Genomic DNA, 17,979 nt, shown 5'->3' with positions numbered 1-17,979 from the left:
GGGCACCCAGGGGAGGAGCCTGTTAGAACCAGCGGCTTGTGTTACCCAAGAAGCATGGGAAACATGTGACCTTGCTTGGGTCCCGAGCTGAGTTGCTGCTGGCGTTTCAGCTTCACAGAGCCCGTCTGACCTGCGGCGGCTTTTCCCTCTTCTGCTAGTGGGTTTGCCTCGTGGTGCAAGGCACCAAGGGCGTTAGTTTGTTACCTGGGAGGCGCGGGTCAGGCTTCAAGTGAGCTCACCCACGTCCCCTAGAACCCAGGGAGGCACCCTCATCCTGGGTCCAGTACCAAGTTTGCCCCCAACCCCACTTTCTCCTTTCTGGGCCTTGGTTTCCCCATCAATAAAGTGGGGCACAGTGAGTGCAAGGAACCCTTCATTAGGGGTATCCCAGACCCTGAGCTCATCCTCTTGGCCTTGACCCCAGAGTCAGATGACGCACAAGTCCAGCCCTCTTCCAGACGAGCACACAGCCCCTGGCAGCAGGGCAGTACCTACTCGGAGGACGCGCTCACAGATGCCCTGTCGCATGCGCTGCTGCCCAGGCCCGTGACTGCCCCCGCGCCACATCCCTGCCCCCCAGCACATCCCTGCCCTGTGCAGCTCCCATGCACCTTGCCCCATCTCCTGCCCATGCACCTCTGAACGTAGGGATCGATCACCTTGTCGTTGGCGAGTTTTCCAGTTACACCAGTATGTTTTTGTACCACCAGCCTTGGGCCAGTGCAGAGGTTCTGGTGTCAGATTGATGAGGGGCTAGTGGGGCCGTGTGCCTTGCATTTCCTGGGGCTCCTTGATGTACATTCACTGCTCCCCCTGCTTCTCTGCTTACCTCAAGGGCCTCCGGACCCAGGGAGAGGGATTTCATCTCCAGGCCCCCATTCCCCACATCAGGCCACTGAGGCCCTGAGCCGTCACCCCTAGAGGCCAGGATCAGGGCTGGGCTCCCCCAGCTCTCCCTGGTTTCATCGTGTTCACAGCTCCTCCTGGGAGCAGCTCTGGCAGAGCACCGTGGTGGGCATCCCCCAGGCCACGTCTGGTCTCTAAACACAAAGAGGGCAATTTCCCCAGGCAGGACAAAGCATCTCTTCTGTAACTAGCACCCTTTCCCTTAGGACACTTAGCCCTTTCAGGAGATTCCCCAGCTCTGAGTGGGGGGCGTCGCGGCTCCATGGCCGGGAACCTTGCTGCATCCCACTCCGTGTCCAGTCCCAAGCTAGTGTTAAAGTCCAGGCCAGCTGGCAGGTGGCCCCAGCTGCCTGTGCTCTGCGCCTCCAGCCAGCTGCCATCCTGACTTGGCCGTGGTGTGGACCTCCGGGTGGGGGTGGGGGTGGGGGTGGTCAGTGTTAGCCTCCCGCCTCCCCAGCAGCCTGGCCCCAGCTCGCCGCTCTGCTGCTCAATTTATGGATCATGACTTCTTGGAGGGGAATTTGACCCCAAGTAGCCTGATAGGACAGAAGAACGGAAGTTCATGTGCTTGAGTACAGGGTGGGTGTGGAGTTGTACGCCTGTTGGTCAAATGACCCGTCATTTTCCACATAGAGTTTTGGAAAGTTAGTGCCAGTTGGGTTGCTTTGTTTATTTGTTGAGTATTTGAGTCATTGCTTTTTTAAACATTATTAAGATATAATTCACAAAGCATACAAACCACCCGTTTAAAACAGACGTTTGTTACTGTTTAGTTGCTCAGTTATGTCCTACTCTTTGCAACCCAATCCCATGGACTGTATAGGCCACCAGGCTCCTCTGTCCATGGGATTTTCCAGGCAAGACTACTGGAGTGGGTTGCTCTTTCCTTCTCCACGGGATCTTCTTGACCCAGGGATCAAACGTGCATCTCATACATTGGCAGGCAGATTGTTTACCTCTGAGCCACCTGGGAAGCCCTATTTAAAGTGGATAATTCAGTGTTTTTTGGAGTCACACTGTGGATGTGTAGGCCTGATGGCAGGGTGAATGCATAGGGCTTTGGGGAGGTGACCGGTTGCTGGTGCCCCCTGACCTCAGGCAGCTTCTACTGGAGGTGACCCCAGGCTTCTCATGCTTACGGTGAGGGTCTGATCCTGGCCTTCCCCTGCATCCTGGGCTCCAGCCACAGCTCCCCTTGTAGAGACCTACCACTGGCCCTGTGAAGATGAGGCAGGCGGCAGGGTTGGATCTGAGGTGTGAAGGAACACCACCGTGTGATCAGCATCTCAGCATCTCCTGGAGGCTTACCTGGGGACTGGGAGTCGATGGAAGCGTGTTTTACGAGCTCTCATGACAAGACAAGGCTTGTTTGCTTGTGGCATTAGAAATAGATGAACCTGGTTGGCGGGGATCCTCCTGCGCTTGCCTGGCTCTGAGCACCGTCCCCGCCTCCACGGTGGGAAGGTGCAGGAAGGCCTGTCTGACCCGTGATGTGAGGCTCAGCTGGATGTGTCCTTCCTTCCCCTGTGTCAGTGAGCTCAAGGCACGTGAATTATTCCTCACTGGCCATGGCCTCTGCTGCGTGGCCTTCACTGCCCGCGATGCCCGCACAGCCACGCACAGCTCAGTGCGGGATCGGGGGAAGCCGCGTCTGACCATCTGGTCCCGGGCGGGGGCTGTGCATGGCTCGGGGTGTGTTTTGGACACCAGCGTGGGCGAGGCTGTGATGTGGGCGGGTGTGGGGCTGGTTGCTGACTGTCGGTCCCTGGGCGGGGGTCACACTGCTGCGGGAGGCTCAGAGAGTTACGTAGGTGTCTCACTGCTGGCGTCTGGGGGCGGGGGTCAGGGGAGCTGGGTGCCCAGGGTGGCCAGCGGGCTGACCATGTGCTCGCCCTGCAGGACGTGGCCCAGTGGAACATCGGGAACCTGCGGACCATCCTGGACATGGTGGAGCGTGAGTGCGGCACCATCATCGAGGGCGTTAACACGCCCTACCTGTACTTCGGCATGTGGAAGACCACCTTCGCCTGGCACACGGAGGACATGGACCTGTATAGCATCAACTACCTGCACTTCGGGGAGCCCAAGTCCTGGTGAGGACCGGCCGGGAGATGTGAGGGGCTCCCCAGGTTGGGGGGAAGTGGCTGCAGTGCTGGGTGGGGCTCTGCCAGCCCAGCCCCACTAGACGAGGGCATGCAAGCCCCCCCAGAACCAAGCTCCAGATCCCTAGAGCTTGTGGTTTCACCCGGAGAGCCTCACACTGAACGTGCCTGCGGCCAGGCTTCCGATAGTGCCTCGTGGGGTTGTGTGAGGCTGTTGTCTTGGGGCTCGTGGGACCACGGTTTCAGCCTCCCCATACCTCCCTCTTGGCCTCCAGGTTGGAGTGGGGTTAGTATTGCCCCTCCTGATTTCTGAGGAGTGGGATCCACCTGCTGTTTGCAGTGTGGGGCGGGCATGCAGGCCCCTGAAAGGCACTCTGTGAGTGCCAGGCCCCAGAGGCTGGGCCGGATGTCCAGCACAGTGGTCTGGTAGCTCCGAGCTGAGAGCTCCCCTGACACATGGCTTCTGCTGGTAGGATGGCGGGCAGCTGTCAGTGTTCCCTGCGTCTCCAGCAGAGACTCCTGAGCTGGGGCCGCTGCGTCTCCCTGCCTCTCCCCAGCTGTTAGGAGGCTGGTTCTCTTGTCACAGTAGTTGTTGCAGCTCAGAGCGGGGTTGGAGCTGGGGAGCAGAGGGAGACACTCAGGAGCTCAGCTGGAGAGCTGTGCTCGCCTTCGTTGGGGGGCAGCAGGGACCCAGGCGGACCCTGGCCCAGGTGCCCTGCCTTATCCCAGCAGAGAGCTGAGCCCTGAGAGGAAGGTTACCCCCGCCCCTAAGTCATGGGGACATCCTGGGCCATTTGCTGAGGGGCGGGGAGCTGACCCTCTGAGCAGAGGGCCCAGAAGCCAGGCCCCCCTGTTGGCCGCTGGCTTGTGACCACCTCTCCTTGCCTCTGCCGTGGACAGGGCAAGCCCCCACCCCCGCAGTCTGACCGTGGCTCCCGCTTAGTCGGGCAGGGGAGGCTGGGGATGTGAGTTTCCCAGGGGTGCTGTGACAAAGGATTACAGGTTTGGTGGCTTTACCTCCCTGCACATTTGTTCTCTGAGAGTCCTGGAGCCAGGAGGCTGTCCTGGACCTCATGGGACTAAATCCAGGCATGGACAGGGCTGGTCCCACCAGAGGCTCCAGGAAGCACCAGCTCCTGCCTTTTCTAGCTTCTAGAGGTGCCACATCCCTGGCTTGCGGCCCCTCCCTCAATCCTTACAGCCATAAGCTCAGCATCTGTCTCTCTCTGCCTCTGACCCTCCCCCCTCCCTCTTATAAGGACCCTGTGATGACACTGGGGCCCTAGGAATGCAGAGTCGTCCCCATCTTAGGGGCCTCTACTTAACCCCTCCTGCAGAATCCCATCTGCCGTGACAGGTGACATGTCGTCAGATCTTGGGACTGGGCCATGGCTATCTTTGGGGCCGTTTTTCTGCTGGCCATGGGCTCTCTGGTCTTGCCTTTGTACAACATTGTGGGTTGCTGGGATCTTGTTACAGTTCCACAGGCTTCCTGTCTTCAATCTGTGTCTCTTCTTGTGTGCCTTTCTGTGGCTTTCCATGAGCCCGTGATCATCAAAACCTCCAGGCACTGGGGGTATTTGTCTTTGGGAGAGACTTAGAGAGAAATCGGTGGGGTTGGTGATGGTGGCCTGAGTCTCGCGCCCATGGTGTGGTCCTCTGCATGGAGCAGAGGGGCTTCCTGGTCTGGGTGCTGCCCAGAGCTGCCCCCAAGGCCCCCCAACAGCACAGCTCCCTGCACCGCAACGCTGGGCTGGGACTGCCTGGTGGGAGGGGCCCCTGTTCTGCCCAGGCCCACACCTAGGGGGTGAGGGGGGTTCTGGCGCCATTTCCCACAGGCAGTGTGCTCCCCATGGTCCTGGTGGGCAAAGTGTGGACAGATACCCAGGCTGGGGCTGCATGTGTGCATGTGAGTGTGTGTCTATGTATATGTGAATACATTTGTATGTGAGTATTTGTGTGTGTGTTTGTGTGTATACAAATGAGTGTGTTAGTGTATATGAGTATATGCATGTGAGTGTGTACGTATACACATGGGTGTGTATATATGAGTGTATGTGTGTATATGTTTGTCAGGTATCTATGTAGTGTAAGCATGGGTGTGTATGTGTGTATCAGGTACCTTTGTGTGTGTGTGTGAATTGTGTGTGTATATTGTGTGTGTGCTGCTGGGCCCAGCTCCCTGGCCTGGTCAGTGGAGGGAGGAACAGCCACCAGGGTCTCTTGAGTGACTGTGTCCAGTCCTTTTAATTAAATGAAATTAAAAGATGCTTGCTCCTTGGAAGAAAAGTTATGACCAACCTAGACAGCTTATTAAAAAGCAGAGACATTACTTTGCCAGCAAAGGTCCGTCTAGTCAAAGCTATGGTTTTTCCAGTAGTCATGTATGGATGTGAGAGTTGGACTGTAAAGAAAGCTGAGTGCCGAAGAATTAATGCTTTTGAACTGTGGTGTTGAAGACTCTTGAGAGTCCCTTGGACTGCAAGGAAATCCAACTAGTCCATCCTAAAGGGAATCAGTCCTGAATATTCATTGAAAGGACTGATGCTGAAGCTGAAGCTCCAATACTTTGGCTACCTGATGCAAAGAAATGACTCATTGGAAAAGACCCTGATGCTGGGAAAGATTGAAGGCAGGAGAAGGGGACGACAGAGGATGAGATGGTTGGATGGCATCACCGACTCAATGGACATGAGTTTGAGTAAACTCTGGGAGTTAGCGATGGACAGGGAGGCCTGGCGTGCTGCAATCCATGGGGTCGCAGAGTCGGACACGACTGAATGACTGAACTGAACTGTCCAGTCCTGCCCCGACGCTGCTCCCCAATGACCACTAGATGGCGTTCTCACCCTTCCCTCTTGGCCCATGGCTCCAGGCGCAGTGGTGGAAATCTCCCACGTTCTTTCATCTTCTTCTAGACTCTTTGCCTGGTAGAGGCAGCGATCTGTTGCCCCCACGGCCCCCTGGGAGCAACGGCAGGAGGAGAGTCTGCCTACTGGCAGTGGGACTGCTCAGCTCTGCTCAGCCCTGGGTTTGGTTGGGATCTCTCACCAGAGGGGTCCTAAGGGGAGAAAACCCACCTCTTCCTTATAAAAAAGAAAAGAAAGAAAAAAAGCAAGCTGCCGCTGCTAGGTCCTGGCGTGTGCTCGGAATGGGAGGTGGAGCTTTCAGACATGGGCCTGCCTGGGGACGGGGTGACCCCTGGAGACTGGGGCCCTGGTGTGTTCTCTGGGGACATGTGGCTGGGGGGAAGAGCAGGGAGGGCACCCCACAAGAGGAGTGAGCAGGAACACTGGGGTCCAGGGCGGTTGGAAAGCAGTGGGACTGGATTCGAGGGAGGTCGCTGAGAGAGGGGATGCTGGAGACATGAGGGCCAGCAGCCCTGGGTGATGGGGCAGGGTGATGTCTGGCTCTGCACACTCCCTGTCCCCCAGGACGGCCCCCAGCATCTTGCTCCTGTGCTGCACCCCTGGTTTGCTCAGGGTGACTCCTGCTGTCTCCCCCACACCTTCACCTGCCCTCACCAGCCCGATTACTGAGTGCTAAGAAGCAGCCAGTGAGGTATGCTGACCACAGCGCTGGCTCCCTGAAGGAAGAACATTCTGGAAGGCACTGGACCTGAATCTTGGCTTCTGGTTCAGAGGGGGTGGGAGTGCACGTGTGGTCCCTCACGCTGCCAGTGTAGCCAGTTCAGCGGGACAGTATGGGGGCCCCAGATGCTGGCCTGGCACCCCACGCTTATCCTCCAGTGATCACGTGCTGGCCGTGTGTGATGCAGGCGTCAGTCTTTCCTTGCCAGACATGGAACCCATGGAGTCAGGGCCTTTGGTCCCCACTGCGTCCCCATCCCCAGCAGCCTTGCATGGGAGGGGGAGGGCTCTGACTACCAGGAGAGCTGGGAGCACCACGGGCCTGGAGGTTCATGGTGTGTGGAGGCCACATTCCCTCCTGGGCCGACTCGGACATCACCCTGGGGGCAGGGTGGCAGGGGCTGCCAAGGTGTCCTCTTGTCCCTGGGCTGGGGATTCAGGAGCCACCCAGGATCCTGGGAGGGTGGTGCCCTACTCCCCGCCCTTCCCCTGGGCCCTGAGGAGTGTTCCCCAGTGGATCGCGCACCCACATCTGTCTCCCTGATCACACCACGCTCTTGTGTCTGCAGGAGCTTAATTGCAACTATTTCAATGTTACGGTGGCAGCACTCTTTTTTAAAAGTGTCGACTTAGGTTGCATGTCTTCCTGAGCCTTTCTGTGCCTGTTGTTACTTTGGCAGTGTGATTGGAGTGTCAGTGTGATGCGAAGAGCCCGGTGTTGATAAAGTCGTGGAATTTACTCTGCAAGGCCGGCACTGTGCCACACTCAGGCAACGAGGCTAAGAATACCTGCAGATCTGAGGCTCCAGGTCACTTTAGAGACAGGATTTAAAATAGACCTGGCCTTCCTGCAGCCTGGGATTTGGGGACCCCTCCTGTTGGGCTGGGCCTGGGTGCAGGTGGTGCTGGGTCCGCGTCCCAGGGTCCATCTGTCTGCCCGGCCTCCCTGGGCAGCACGCCGCCCAAAACTGTAGATGAGTGTGTGACACACCTGCCCATGCTTGTTGCCCGGACATAGAGTTATGTATCCACACGCAGGGGTGGGGGGACAGGGCGGGACCAACTGTGTTCCCTGTGGGGATTGTCTAGGCCGTGACTTTGAACTCTGCAATTGGTTTTCCCCGGCTTCCCCAGCTGCTTGTGTTTGCTGGGGCATCAGGCTCGCCTGAGTCAGGGCACGGAGGAGAGGGTCTCATGTGCTCAGTCCTGGGGTGTGATGGGTGGATTGCTGCAGGCAGTCGGTGGAAGAGGGGTAAAGGTGGGAGAGCCTGGGAGTGGGGAACCTGGCTCTCTCCCTGACCTTTAAGGAGCCTGAGCGCTGCTCTAAGCGTGGTGAGAATTTCTCCTTTTGACTACTTGGCACCTGCAGTTTTTCTTTGGCATCTTTGCTCAGGGGAGTTCTGCAGGAGAGGGATCAGGCAGGCTTTTTTTTGCTGCTGGGAAATGTGACGCCAAGCAGGCAATTGGCTGAGCCTGCACTTGGTGCTCTGGAGGTGTGTGTGTGTGTGACAGTGTGCATGTGTGTGCATGCGTGGGCATGGATGTGTTTGTGTGTGCACAGGCACATTTGAAGGTGTGTGCTCCCTGTCTTGAGGCCCAGGGAGGAGGCCAACTGGTGTTTCCTGCCCTCTGGCTGCAGCTTGGGGAAAAAGCCGTGAGTTGGGCTCAAGTCTGTTGCTATTTGGGAGCGGGGGCTGCTGGGCTGCTCCCCTCCCCCTTGATGGGCCCCCTGCTGGCCCCTGGGGACCCCCTGCAGGCCCAGCCCAGGCAGCAGCAGCCCAGTGCCCAGCTGAGCCTCCCATCCCAGGGGACCAGCTCCTCTCCAACCCTGCCTCCCTCCCAGGCCACGGGCTGCAGGCTCCCCCTCCACCTGCAGGTGGCGCTGCTGGACCACAGTGCTGGGCCCGCTGTGAGGGCCTCGGCTTTGTTGTCCCCGGTGGCAGAACTGGGAATTCTGATGCTGAATGGAGCCAAGCAAAGAGACCCCAAACGGCCCCCTGAAGGCACAGGATGCTGGCACAGGGCTGGGAGAGGCGGTTTAACAGGAGCCCAGACGGGCTGAGCCCCTGGGGCTTATGGGAAGCACAGCTGTGTTACCCTCCCTCACTCCGGGACCTCTCCTCCTCCCCGCATAAAGCCCTAGGCCCCTTCTTGTCCGGACCACGCTGTCTTCCCTGATGCCACCAGCCCCGCCTTTCTGCTTGTCAGGATTGTGTCAGAACTCTAAAACCAAAAGCTGGCTTTGGCATTCAAAAATCAACTCCTGAAGTTGGAGAAACCTTCCAGTCTCACACCAGGGCATCGAGTGTCATCAGGCTGTGAGGGCAGGATGGCATCACTACTTATGCTGGCGGGTGAGACAGCAAGCAGCTTCAGAGGGTTTTGTGTGGCGTGGCTCAGCACGGTTTGAATCACAGATCAGCCGGGTTATCGGACTATTTCTTGCAGCCTCACTCGCACTGACCCTGTGGAAGCCTGGTGCTGCCCCTGCAGAGCTGGCCAGTTGTGTCAGTTGATAACCCATGCTGTGGGAGCCTCAGGGTGGAATGGACACCCGGGGGATCCCAGGGCACCCCTGGGGGCCTGCGCCCGCCCACCACCCACTTGGCAGTGGGATCCAGTCCGGAGGCTGCTTCCTGGAATCTCACAGTGCTGGGGGGACAGGCACAGTTGGTGTTTGTTCAGGGGATGCAAAGTGGTTTTCACATCGCGCTAGGCAGAGTTAGGTCAGCCTTCTGCGGAGGAAAATCTCACCATATGCTCTCCTGCGGAGCCAGTGAGGCTGAGGGGGGCGATCTGCTGAGGTTCCCGATGATCTGATGCCTCGTGGTGGGCCTGGGCAGCCAGGTGGCACTCCAGCCCGTGGGTCGGGGGAATTGGCTTCTTGGTGAGCAGGGGCGGGAGGGCTCGTGACGCAGGGTACCCTGCACAGGTGGTTCGCGATCCACTGAGAGGCTGTTTTCCTTGTTCCTTCCGTGTTTGCCACAAGCTTGTCTGTTTACCCACTGTCTTGGTGGCATGCTCCCTCCCTCTCTCTTTTTAAAAGAGTTTGTTTTTTAGAACTGTTTTAGATTTGCAGAAAAACTGAGAAGCTAGCGCGGAGGCCTGTGCACCCACCACCCAGCTCCTTAGTTTACACGAGGCTGGAACATTTGTTGCAGTTAATGAACCTTATGGAGATGTTCTTGTTGACTGGAGTCCTGCTTTGTCCAGCTTGCCTCGTGTCTCCCTGGTGTCCTCTTCTGTCCCAGGACCCCCGTGACGTTCAAAAGTCCTGTCTCCTCAGGACCCTCTGGGCTGTGATAGTCCTCAGACTTTCCTTGCTCTTTTTTATTTTTTAGAGATTTATTGAAGATTTATTTTATTGAAGTATGTACAGCAAAGGGATTCAGTGATATATATATATGTGTGTGTACACACACACACTTTTCTTGTTCTTTTCCATTACGGTTTACCATAAGGTATTGAATATGGCTCTCTGTGCTCCACAGTGGGACCTTGTTGATCCATCCTATACATAATAGCTTGCATCTGCTCGTCCCAAACGCCCTTCTCCCCTTGGCAACCATAAGTCTGTTCTCTGTGAGTCTGTTTATTTTTCATAGATAATTTCATTTGTGTCATGTTTTAGATTCTATTTAAGTGCTGTCATATGGTATTTGTCTTTCTGCCTGATTGACTTCATGTAGTATGATCCTCTGTAGGTCCATCCATGTTGCTGCAAATGGCACTATTTCACTCTTTTTACTGGCTGAGTAATAGCCCATTGTATATGTAAACCATATCTTCTTTATCCATTCCTCTGTGGATGGACAGTTAGGCTGTTTCCATGTCCTGGCTATTGTAAATAGTGCTGCAATGAACACTGGAGTGCATGCCTCAATTTGAATTATAGTTTTCTTTGGATATATGCCCAGGAGTGGGGTTGCTGGGTCATGTGGTAACTCATTTGTAGTTTTTTGGGGGGAACCCTTATGCTGTTCTTCACAGTGGCTGCACCAGCTTACATTCCCATCAACAGTGGGGAAGAATTCCCAGACTTTCCCTGTTGATGCCCTTATGATTTTGAGGAGGACTGGGGTCAGAGATTTTGTAAAACTTCTCTCCATGGGAATGTGTCTGGTGTTTTTCTCACTGTGACACTGGGGCGCTGGGTGTGGGGAGGAGGACACAGGTGAGGGGCCGTCTCATCCTTCATCTTGGGGTGATTGCCGTCAGCATGACTCTTCCCCGCTGGGTCCCCAGGCTGAGGTCATGCTGGTCAGGTGTCTCCACTGTAGAGTCAGGCCTCCCCCTTCCCATACTTTCTCCCTTTGGAGTATACTTTTTTTTTCCTTCAGTACCTCAAATTTCTGAAAAGAAAAGAGAACAGTGAACAGAACAGGCTAGTGTCCGATACCCAGATTGGACAGATGTGGCCGATCGGGCATCCTTCTGTTGGACGTCTTGCATCTCTGTCTTCCTCCTCCCTCCCTCCTGCTGGGCAGTCTCCATTCCCCGCTGCTCCATAGCTGATACCACGGATGGACATCTCACGGCACCCAGGAGCGGGCCTGCTGGGGCCTCAGTTCAGGGCCTGAGGCAGAGTCGAGTGGTGGTGGGCCAGGCCCCTACCTGGGGCTCTGGAGAAGGTCCGCTTGGCACTGGGGATCCTCTCACACTTAGACCCCCTGACTTAGGGTGGGCCCAGCACCTTTCCAGGGCTTACCTGATTAGGTCAGGCCCACCCAGGGTCACCTCCCTGTTTTGGGATCTGCTGTTTTGGGGCCTCAGTCGTAACAGCCACGTGCCCTCCAGCAGCACTGAGCAGGCTGTCGGAATGACCGTGCGCAGGGGCACCCAAGAACTGCCTGTCATGGTGCGTTCGCTTCTCGGATGTCTTTATCATGAGACTTAACACAGAACTGAAAACCGTATGGAATACGTACTTGTCCAGGGAAAGATAATTACATGCAGTTTATCAGATGGCTCCCCCGTCCACCTCTGTGTAAGCCCCCAGGAAGGACGACGTTGGGAAATGAACTCCCTCATTCCCTGTCCCAGGCCCCCTTCCTTTGCGGCCCCACCCCCACCCCCAGAGCTGAGATCATCCTCCCGATTCTGGTGGTCTTCTTGTCACTGCTTCTCTGGGCTGTTCTCCACGTGTGTCTGAGTCCCTGGGGGACACAGCTGCATGCTGGCTGGGTTTGAAACCGCCCCCCGCCTCCCTCATGGACTGATCTGTCTCTTGCGTCTCTGCTCTGAGTCTGTGAGGATGTGTCCTGCCACATGTGGTGACATTATCCATTTTCATGGCTGCAGCGTTTTCTGTCATGTGACCGCGCCTCCATCTGTGTGTCTGTTCCCTGTGGGTGGACATTCGGGTTGTTGTTTGCAGTTTGGGGCCTGGCCAAACTTCGTGTTATCTTTTACCTGCTGCTTGTGAAGAAGTCAGTCACGGTACGTGACGATGTGACATGACAAGAAATAGCCACAGCAGTAGCCACGTTGTCTTGCCCGCAGCTCCTTCACAGACAGGACTGGATTGGTGGGACCATGGCTGGGGAGTGGTGGGGCCGGGGCAGGGCCCAGGCTGCGGGGTGAGCCCACATTCCTAACCACTGCCCCGCCCTGCCCCTTGAAGCATCCTCCTGCAAACCAGGCAGGTGCTCCTGTGGGGACAGGGTGTGTCCCAGTTGGCAGAGGTGGCCCAAACTCCGAGGTGTGGGAGAGAGTGGGTCCTTTTCTTACAGAGTCCCCCAGACATCATTGAATCAGGCCTGCTGAGCTGAAATCAGAGCCTGCGGATCCTTGTGAGAGATGGAGAGGCTACAGGGGTTCTGGGACCCAGGCCAGCAGAGGCTCTGACCCCTTAAACACATGGCTTCTGAGGTCACCCTGGGCAGAGACATTCCTGTGGGGCAGAAGGAGGCATGTCCCTGAAACTGTGATGGGCGGGCCAGGGAGTCAGTACCTGGCTTCTGCCCACATCTCATTGGCCAGTGCTGGGTCTTGGGGCCACACCTTCCAGCACTGGAGCCTGGGAGCCATGGTCTGACCGCGTATTGGGAGTGCAGGGAGGGAAAAGGGCAGGTGAGCCATAGCTTTCCTGCCTGTGGTACTGGACGAAGGTGGTTTCGATGTTATAGAGATGGGTCAGCTCAGGCCCTGACCAGGTGCTTACTCTGGGCTGAGCGTGAACCACACCAGAGCAGATGCCATCTGTCAGGGCAGGAGCTTGTGTGTGTAGCCCTGCTGTCCCCCACGCTCACCCCCAGTGGGGCATAGAGGGCCAGGCAGGAGGCAGGTAGCAGCTGGGACCATTGAGATGGAGGCAGGAAGGCTGCTGGGCTGAGGCTTATGGGAGGAGAGGCCACTGGGAAGCCCATGCAGGGCCCTGATGGAGGGCGGGCAGCCAGACCAGGAGCAGGGAGATGGGAGGGCCCTGAGTAGGGAGTTACCCCACGGTTCCAGAAAGAGCCCTCTGGCCAGGGGGACGCTAGCTGTGGGAGGGAGGGCTGGGAGCCTGGGCGTGGGGGTTAGTCTGGCAGGTCGGGGTAGCCCTTGCTGCCTGGGCCGGCCAGCCTGCCTCTGTGGCCACAGCCATCTCCTGTCTGTCTGTGACTTATGGCCGTAGGCGTGGCTGGCCTGTCGCACAGCCCGCTGGCTTGGTCTGGCAGGAGCAGATGGCCCTTCATTTTGGAGTCTTTTGTTCAGAGTGGGCGCTTTGAGGTTGGAACGGCCAAGGCTGCGCTGGCTCAGGCTGCTTGAGTGATTGCTGCGCTTTTGCTTTAGGGTAGCAGGGGCCATCCCCGCCCGCCCAGAACGCCAGGCTGGGGGCACCAGGCTAGTCACCCTAAGGAACCATTGGTTCTAGAGAAGTGTCGTCGCTGGGCATCTGTCCATCCTGAGATGCACCCATCAGCAGTGTTTGGATTAGGGGTTGATTCAAACCTCCGTGGTCTTGGCTCCAGGAGTCGCTCACCCTCCCACCCATCCTGTAGATCCGGCTCTGTGTGCTGGGTCTCGTTTCCATGGCAAACTTCTCTGCTGTTGGCCGCTTTCAGCTCCCCGGAAGGGAGATTCCTGCAAATCTGAGCTGAGGGCGTCTTCGTTAGCTTTGCTTCAGAACCTGGCTGAGGACGAGTTCCCCTCACGTGGGCACAGCAGCAGGAGACGGGAGCAGGGCTGTGCGACCGGCAGGCTCACGTGGCTGGTGTGAGACGAGCTGAAGGTGCTCTCTCTGCGGCTCCTGTCAGTCTGCATGCCCTCTGCACCTAACTCTCCTGAAGGGCCAGGGTCCCCACATGTGAACAGGCCCGGAGCCGCTCCACATTGAGGCTGCCCTGGCTCTCGCAGCCCGAGGACAGACCTGGACCCCTGGGCACACTCTCCAACCCCCCAGCTCCCCCCGCACCCTGGCCTGGCCTGTGATGTCCAAGTCTTGCCCTGCGGGGGCTCATGGGCTCTGTGCACCTCCCTCTGTTCTTTCCTATTCACACCTTCTGTGCGTTTCTGCAGAAATAAATCGAGGAGGGAGGGGTGTCCCCCACTGGCGTGGAGGCCATGGGCCCCAGCGCACTGGCAGGCTGCCTCCTGGTTTTATGACCAGAAATTGACGCCAGTTTGAGGGGGAGATGGCAGTGGCTTTTCTGGTGGCATCGGGTGCTCACTGGCACTGCGTCCCCACACACTGACCCCCCATCACTGGCAGCACAAGGCTCTCTCCCCACTCTGATCTGAGGCTGTACTGATTGGCTCGCTTTTAAAACCTCACCTGAGAAGGGCCCTCACAGCTTCAAAAGCAACATCGAAACCCAGCTCACCTGTGACTTGGCATTTTTGGTCCTGTTGTATGACAAAAATAATTCAAGGACCTGAAATAGACCGGGGCTGGAGATCAGATGCCTCCAATTCAGCATTTAGTTGCCTTTAACACTTGCCTTGTAAAGCCTGCTTCTTAATAAAAGTGGGTGACCGGCTCTTGTGAACTAGGCCCTGGAGCTGGGGGTCATTCAGGTGCTGACCCACCCCCAGGTTCCCAGGGAAGCAGGGAACAGGGCGAGTGTGGAGGCCAGGGCGCTGTCCACCCGCGCCCTGAGAGGCCTAGGCGGCCCCTCCACCTGCGGAGCATCCTCCCTGGCTGGCATCCCCACCTGAGACTCCCCATTTTCTCTGAGCAGATGCTCCCAGGACTCTGTTTATCTCGTGCCGTCTCAATAAAAATGTCATTATTTGAAATCACTGACACTGCTGGTGTGAGATACCAAATTCCATCGTCTATTGTCCTGTAAAATGATCCATTAAAGATAAAACCACCCTCAGCTCAATAAGGTTCTATCCTGGTGACAATCCTCCTAGGTCCTTGGCTGATCCTATCTCCCCAGCAAGTGTCTGTATCTGTCACATAAAGGGCCCCGGTTCCGGGACAAATGAGGGGGGCAGCCTCCTCGTGCAGGCTGCACCTCGGAGTCCGAGATGGGAGCTCCTGATAGAAGCAGGGCCGCCATCCTTTCCTTTTGCTGTCAGGCAGTTTCAGTCACTCTCAGGGAGCCATGCTGCCAGGCCTAGCGATTCTGCACAGTGGTGCTTTAGTAGGGGAGGATGGTGTCCCCCCTAACCTGGGCTGGAGCCTGACCTGGAGGCGCACTTCCCTTGCTCTCCTGATTAGAAAGGGGCTTAATCCCTCGCTCCCCATGCCAGCAGGAGCTCTCCCCACCCACCCAGGCAGATGGGATTGGTGACAACTCTTCTGCCCTCCCCTCCCAGGAAGGCAGGGGTTCCCGGGCATCTCAGTAGTCCCAGGGCTGTCCGTCTGCCCAGCCTTCGGACCCACTCCCTCATGTTTCAAGGGCGAGCGAGCCTGTCAACTTTTTCTAACATCTTTTATTTCTCCTGCCTGGTGCTGGGTGATCGTTTGTCCCCCTTTAACCCTGCTGTCAGTGTGACTGCCAGTAACGCGTCTTTCACGTTTGAACCAGCATGATGAGGCCCCCCAACTCGTACCTGACAAAGTAGCCTCCTCGGGTGCATTCTGGGGTCACTGTTGTTATCACATCCGTTACTCCCTCCTTTACTGAAGGATAAGGTGGGGGGCATGGGGGCGTTTTGTGGTGCAGGCTCGCCTTGTTTTATTGTGCTTCGTAGATGCTCCGATATTTTTACAGATTGAAGGTTTGTGGCAGCTGTGTGTTGTCCGGTGATGGTTAGCACTTTAGAGTAAGAGAGCATTTTAAAATTACGGTATGGGCAGTATTTTTTTTTTAGATATAAAGCTCTTACTGCACACTTAATAGACTACAGTAAGGGTACAGTTTAAACATGCCTTCCCTCACGCACTGGGAAACCGAAACCTCCCGTGGCTCATTTTATCACGGTGGCCTGGAACTAAACCCGTCCGATCCCAGCTCCGCCTGTGTGCGTGCCGCCCTGTCCTGCTCCGGGCAGGGACGCCGTGTGGCTCACTGCCGGCCTCGCTGAGAGCTCGTCAGTCTCTTGCACCAGACTGGCGATTCTGTGAGTGGCTGGGACCTGCCCAGGTTTCTGTTTGCCCTCGTTTGCGGTCAAGAATTCCTGCTTCTGGACCCCAGATAAGGGAGAGGGTTTACCTTAGTGGTTTTTATAGTCCTCTGGGAAAGTACAGACGAAGCCTGGCTATCTGTGTACTGATTTTTTTTTTTTTTTAAATTCTGCACCCTCACTTAACTGTTTAGTTCTTTTTTAAAATGTTTTATTTAATTAAAATTTTTTTTTTCTTTGCTTTTTGGCTGTGCTGGGTCTTCTTACTGCAAGGAGGCTTTCTCTAGTTGCGGCAGGCAGGGGCTACTCTTCATTATGGTACACAGGCTTCTCATTGCAGTGGCTTCTCTTGTTGTTGAGCACAGACTCTAGGGCGCTCGGCCTTCAGTAGTGGTAGCTTCAGGGCTTAGTTGCTGCACGCCATGTGGGGTCTTCCCAGAGCAGGGATCGAACCCGTGTCCTCTGCATTAACAGGCGGGTTCTTAACTCCTGACCCACCAGGGAAGTCCCTGGACTATTCAGGTCTTACTTTCCCAGCTCGTTCTTGTAGTTTCCCAGGTGGAAGGTTATGTTGGTTTCTCACCTGGTCAGCATCTGCAGTGCAGTCCTGTGGACCGCTTTGCCCCGACTTTCTGGGGTGCCTGTCCTGCCTCACCCCAGTGAAGTGTGACCATGGGAAGGTCCCTTCTAGTTCTAGAGAGCTAAGAATTTTTTGAACTGGATGGTTTGCAATTTTATATAAATGAAAGTCATCTGAAGTGCAGGGACGGGTCGGTAGAGCAACTCTCTGTGGCTCGTCTCCGTGGTAATCACATTCGGGCTAACTGTGTTTCTCTGGCCCTTTGGCTCTGCACTGCAGAGGAGTGGAGCGCGGCTTCTCTGGCTGGGCTTATCTAACCAGCGTGGAGATGGTGCCTGGGCAGCTGGGAGTGTGAGGGGAAGCCTGCTCTGTGACTGGGTTCTTCTGCTTGGCCCACCCAGACCACAGGGCAGCGAGCTGGGACTGTCCCACTGACGTGTGGCTGGAGAGGGCATGGGCCACGATGGGCTTTGTGCTTGAGGATCACAGTAAACACAGCTCTTCTGTCTGGCCAGCACATGGGGCTCTGGGGCCGCTGGCGTTGGGAGCTGCCGGGGTCTCCCAGGGCCGTGCGGGTGGCTTGCTCGTGCCAGGTGGCCTCCAGTGTGACGCGTGGTCTCGGCACTTCCCTGGACTCTGCCGTCTTGTTTCTGTTCCTGTAATTATAGCCTGTTAAACGGCGAGGGGCCTGTCTGCCCCAGCCTTGTGCAGACACTGTGAAATTAACTTCCTTGCCCTCCGACTCGCGTCAGGCTGAACTGACATTTCCAAAGGGCTCCTGGCTGGACCCCTGCTCTTGGCTCGCGTTCCTCGGCAGAGAGGAAAGGGGGAGGCTGAGCCTCATGCTGGGGGGAGCTGTCAGGCCAGTGATGGAAGAAATCCCAAGCGCTGTTGTCACCAGCGAAGTCGCATGCATCTCCGGGAACAAATACCGTCCGTGTCACGGTGCTTCCACCCTGGCTCTGAGCAGGACGGTCCTGCAGGCTGGGGCAGTGGCCGGGGGCCTCAGGAATGGGCAACAGGGTCTGAGAGGCAGGCCCCCTCAAGTCTCGTTACCCTGGCAGCTGGCAGGAGCATGTGGGAATTACCTCGTTACCATGGCAACACGCCCCGCTCTCAGGGAACTCGATCCTTTCTGCCGGGCCCTGCAGTCCAGGGTGGGCGGCCAGCTGAGCCAGTGGGCCCTGGGGGGTACACTGACTCCCACTGGAGTGGGTGTTCCTTGTCCTGAGAATTTGTCTGAGGACCTCAGGTTTTCCTGCTGTTCTGAGAGGCAGTACCCACCTGGCATTGTCTGTCCATG

General features: G+C 56.8%; 1 protein-coding gene across 2 annotated transcripts in view; it reads left to right on the top strand.

The window, feature by feature from the left end:
• Positions 1-17,979, top strand: part of KDM4B (lysine demethylase 4B) — a 116,772-nt gene that overhangs the window by 41,227 nt on the left and 57,566 nt on the right. For both annotated transcript variants that reach the window (XM_061150621.1, XM_061150619.1), the window contains exon 6: positions 2,806-2,999. In XM_061150621.1, coding sequence (XP_061006604.1) covers positions 2,806-2,999 — 194 coding nt within the window. The remainder of the gene's footprint in view (positions 1-2,805; positions 3,000-17,979) is intronic.

The sequence above is a fragment of the Dama dama genome, chromosome 9 (genome assembly GCF_033118175.1).
Source record: "Dama dama isolate Ldn47 chromosome 9, ASM3311817v1, whole genome shotgun sequence".
NCBI classification, from domain to species: Eukaryota; Metazoa; Chordata; class Mammalia; order Artiodactyla; family Cervidae; genus Dama; species Dama dama.
The sequence above is the reverse complement of the archived record's forward strand: the minus strand, read 5'-3'. Positions and strand labels throughout refer to the sequence as shown.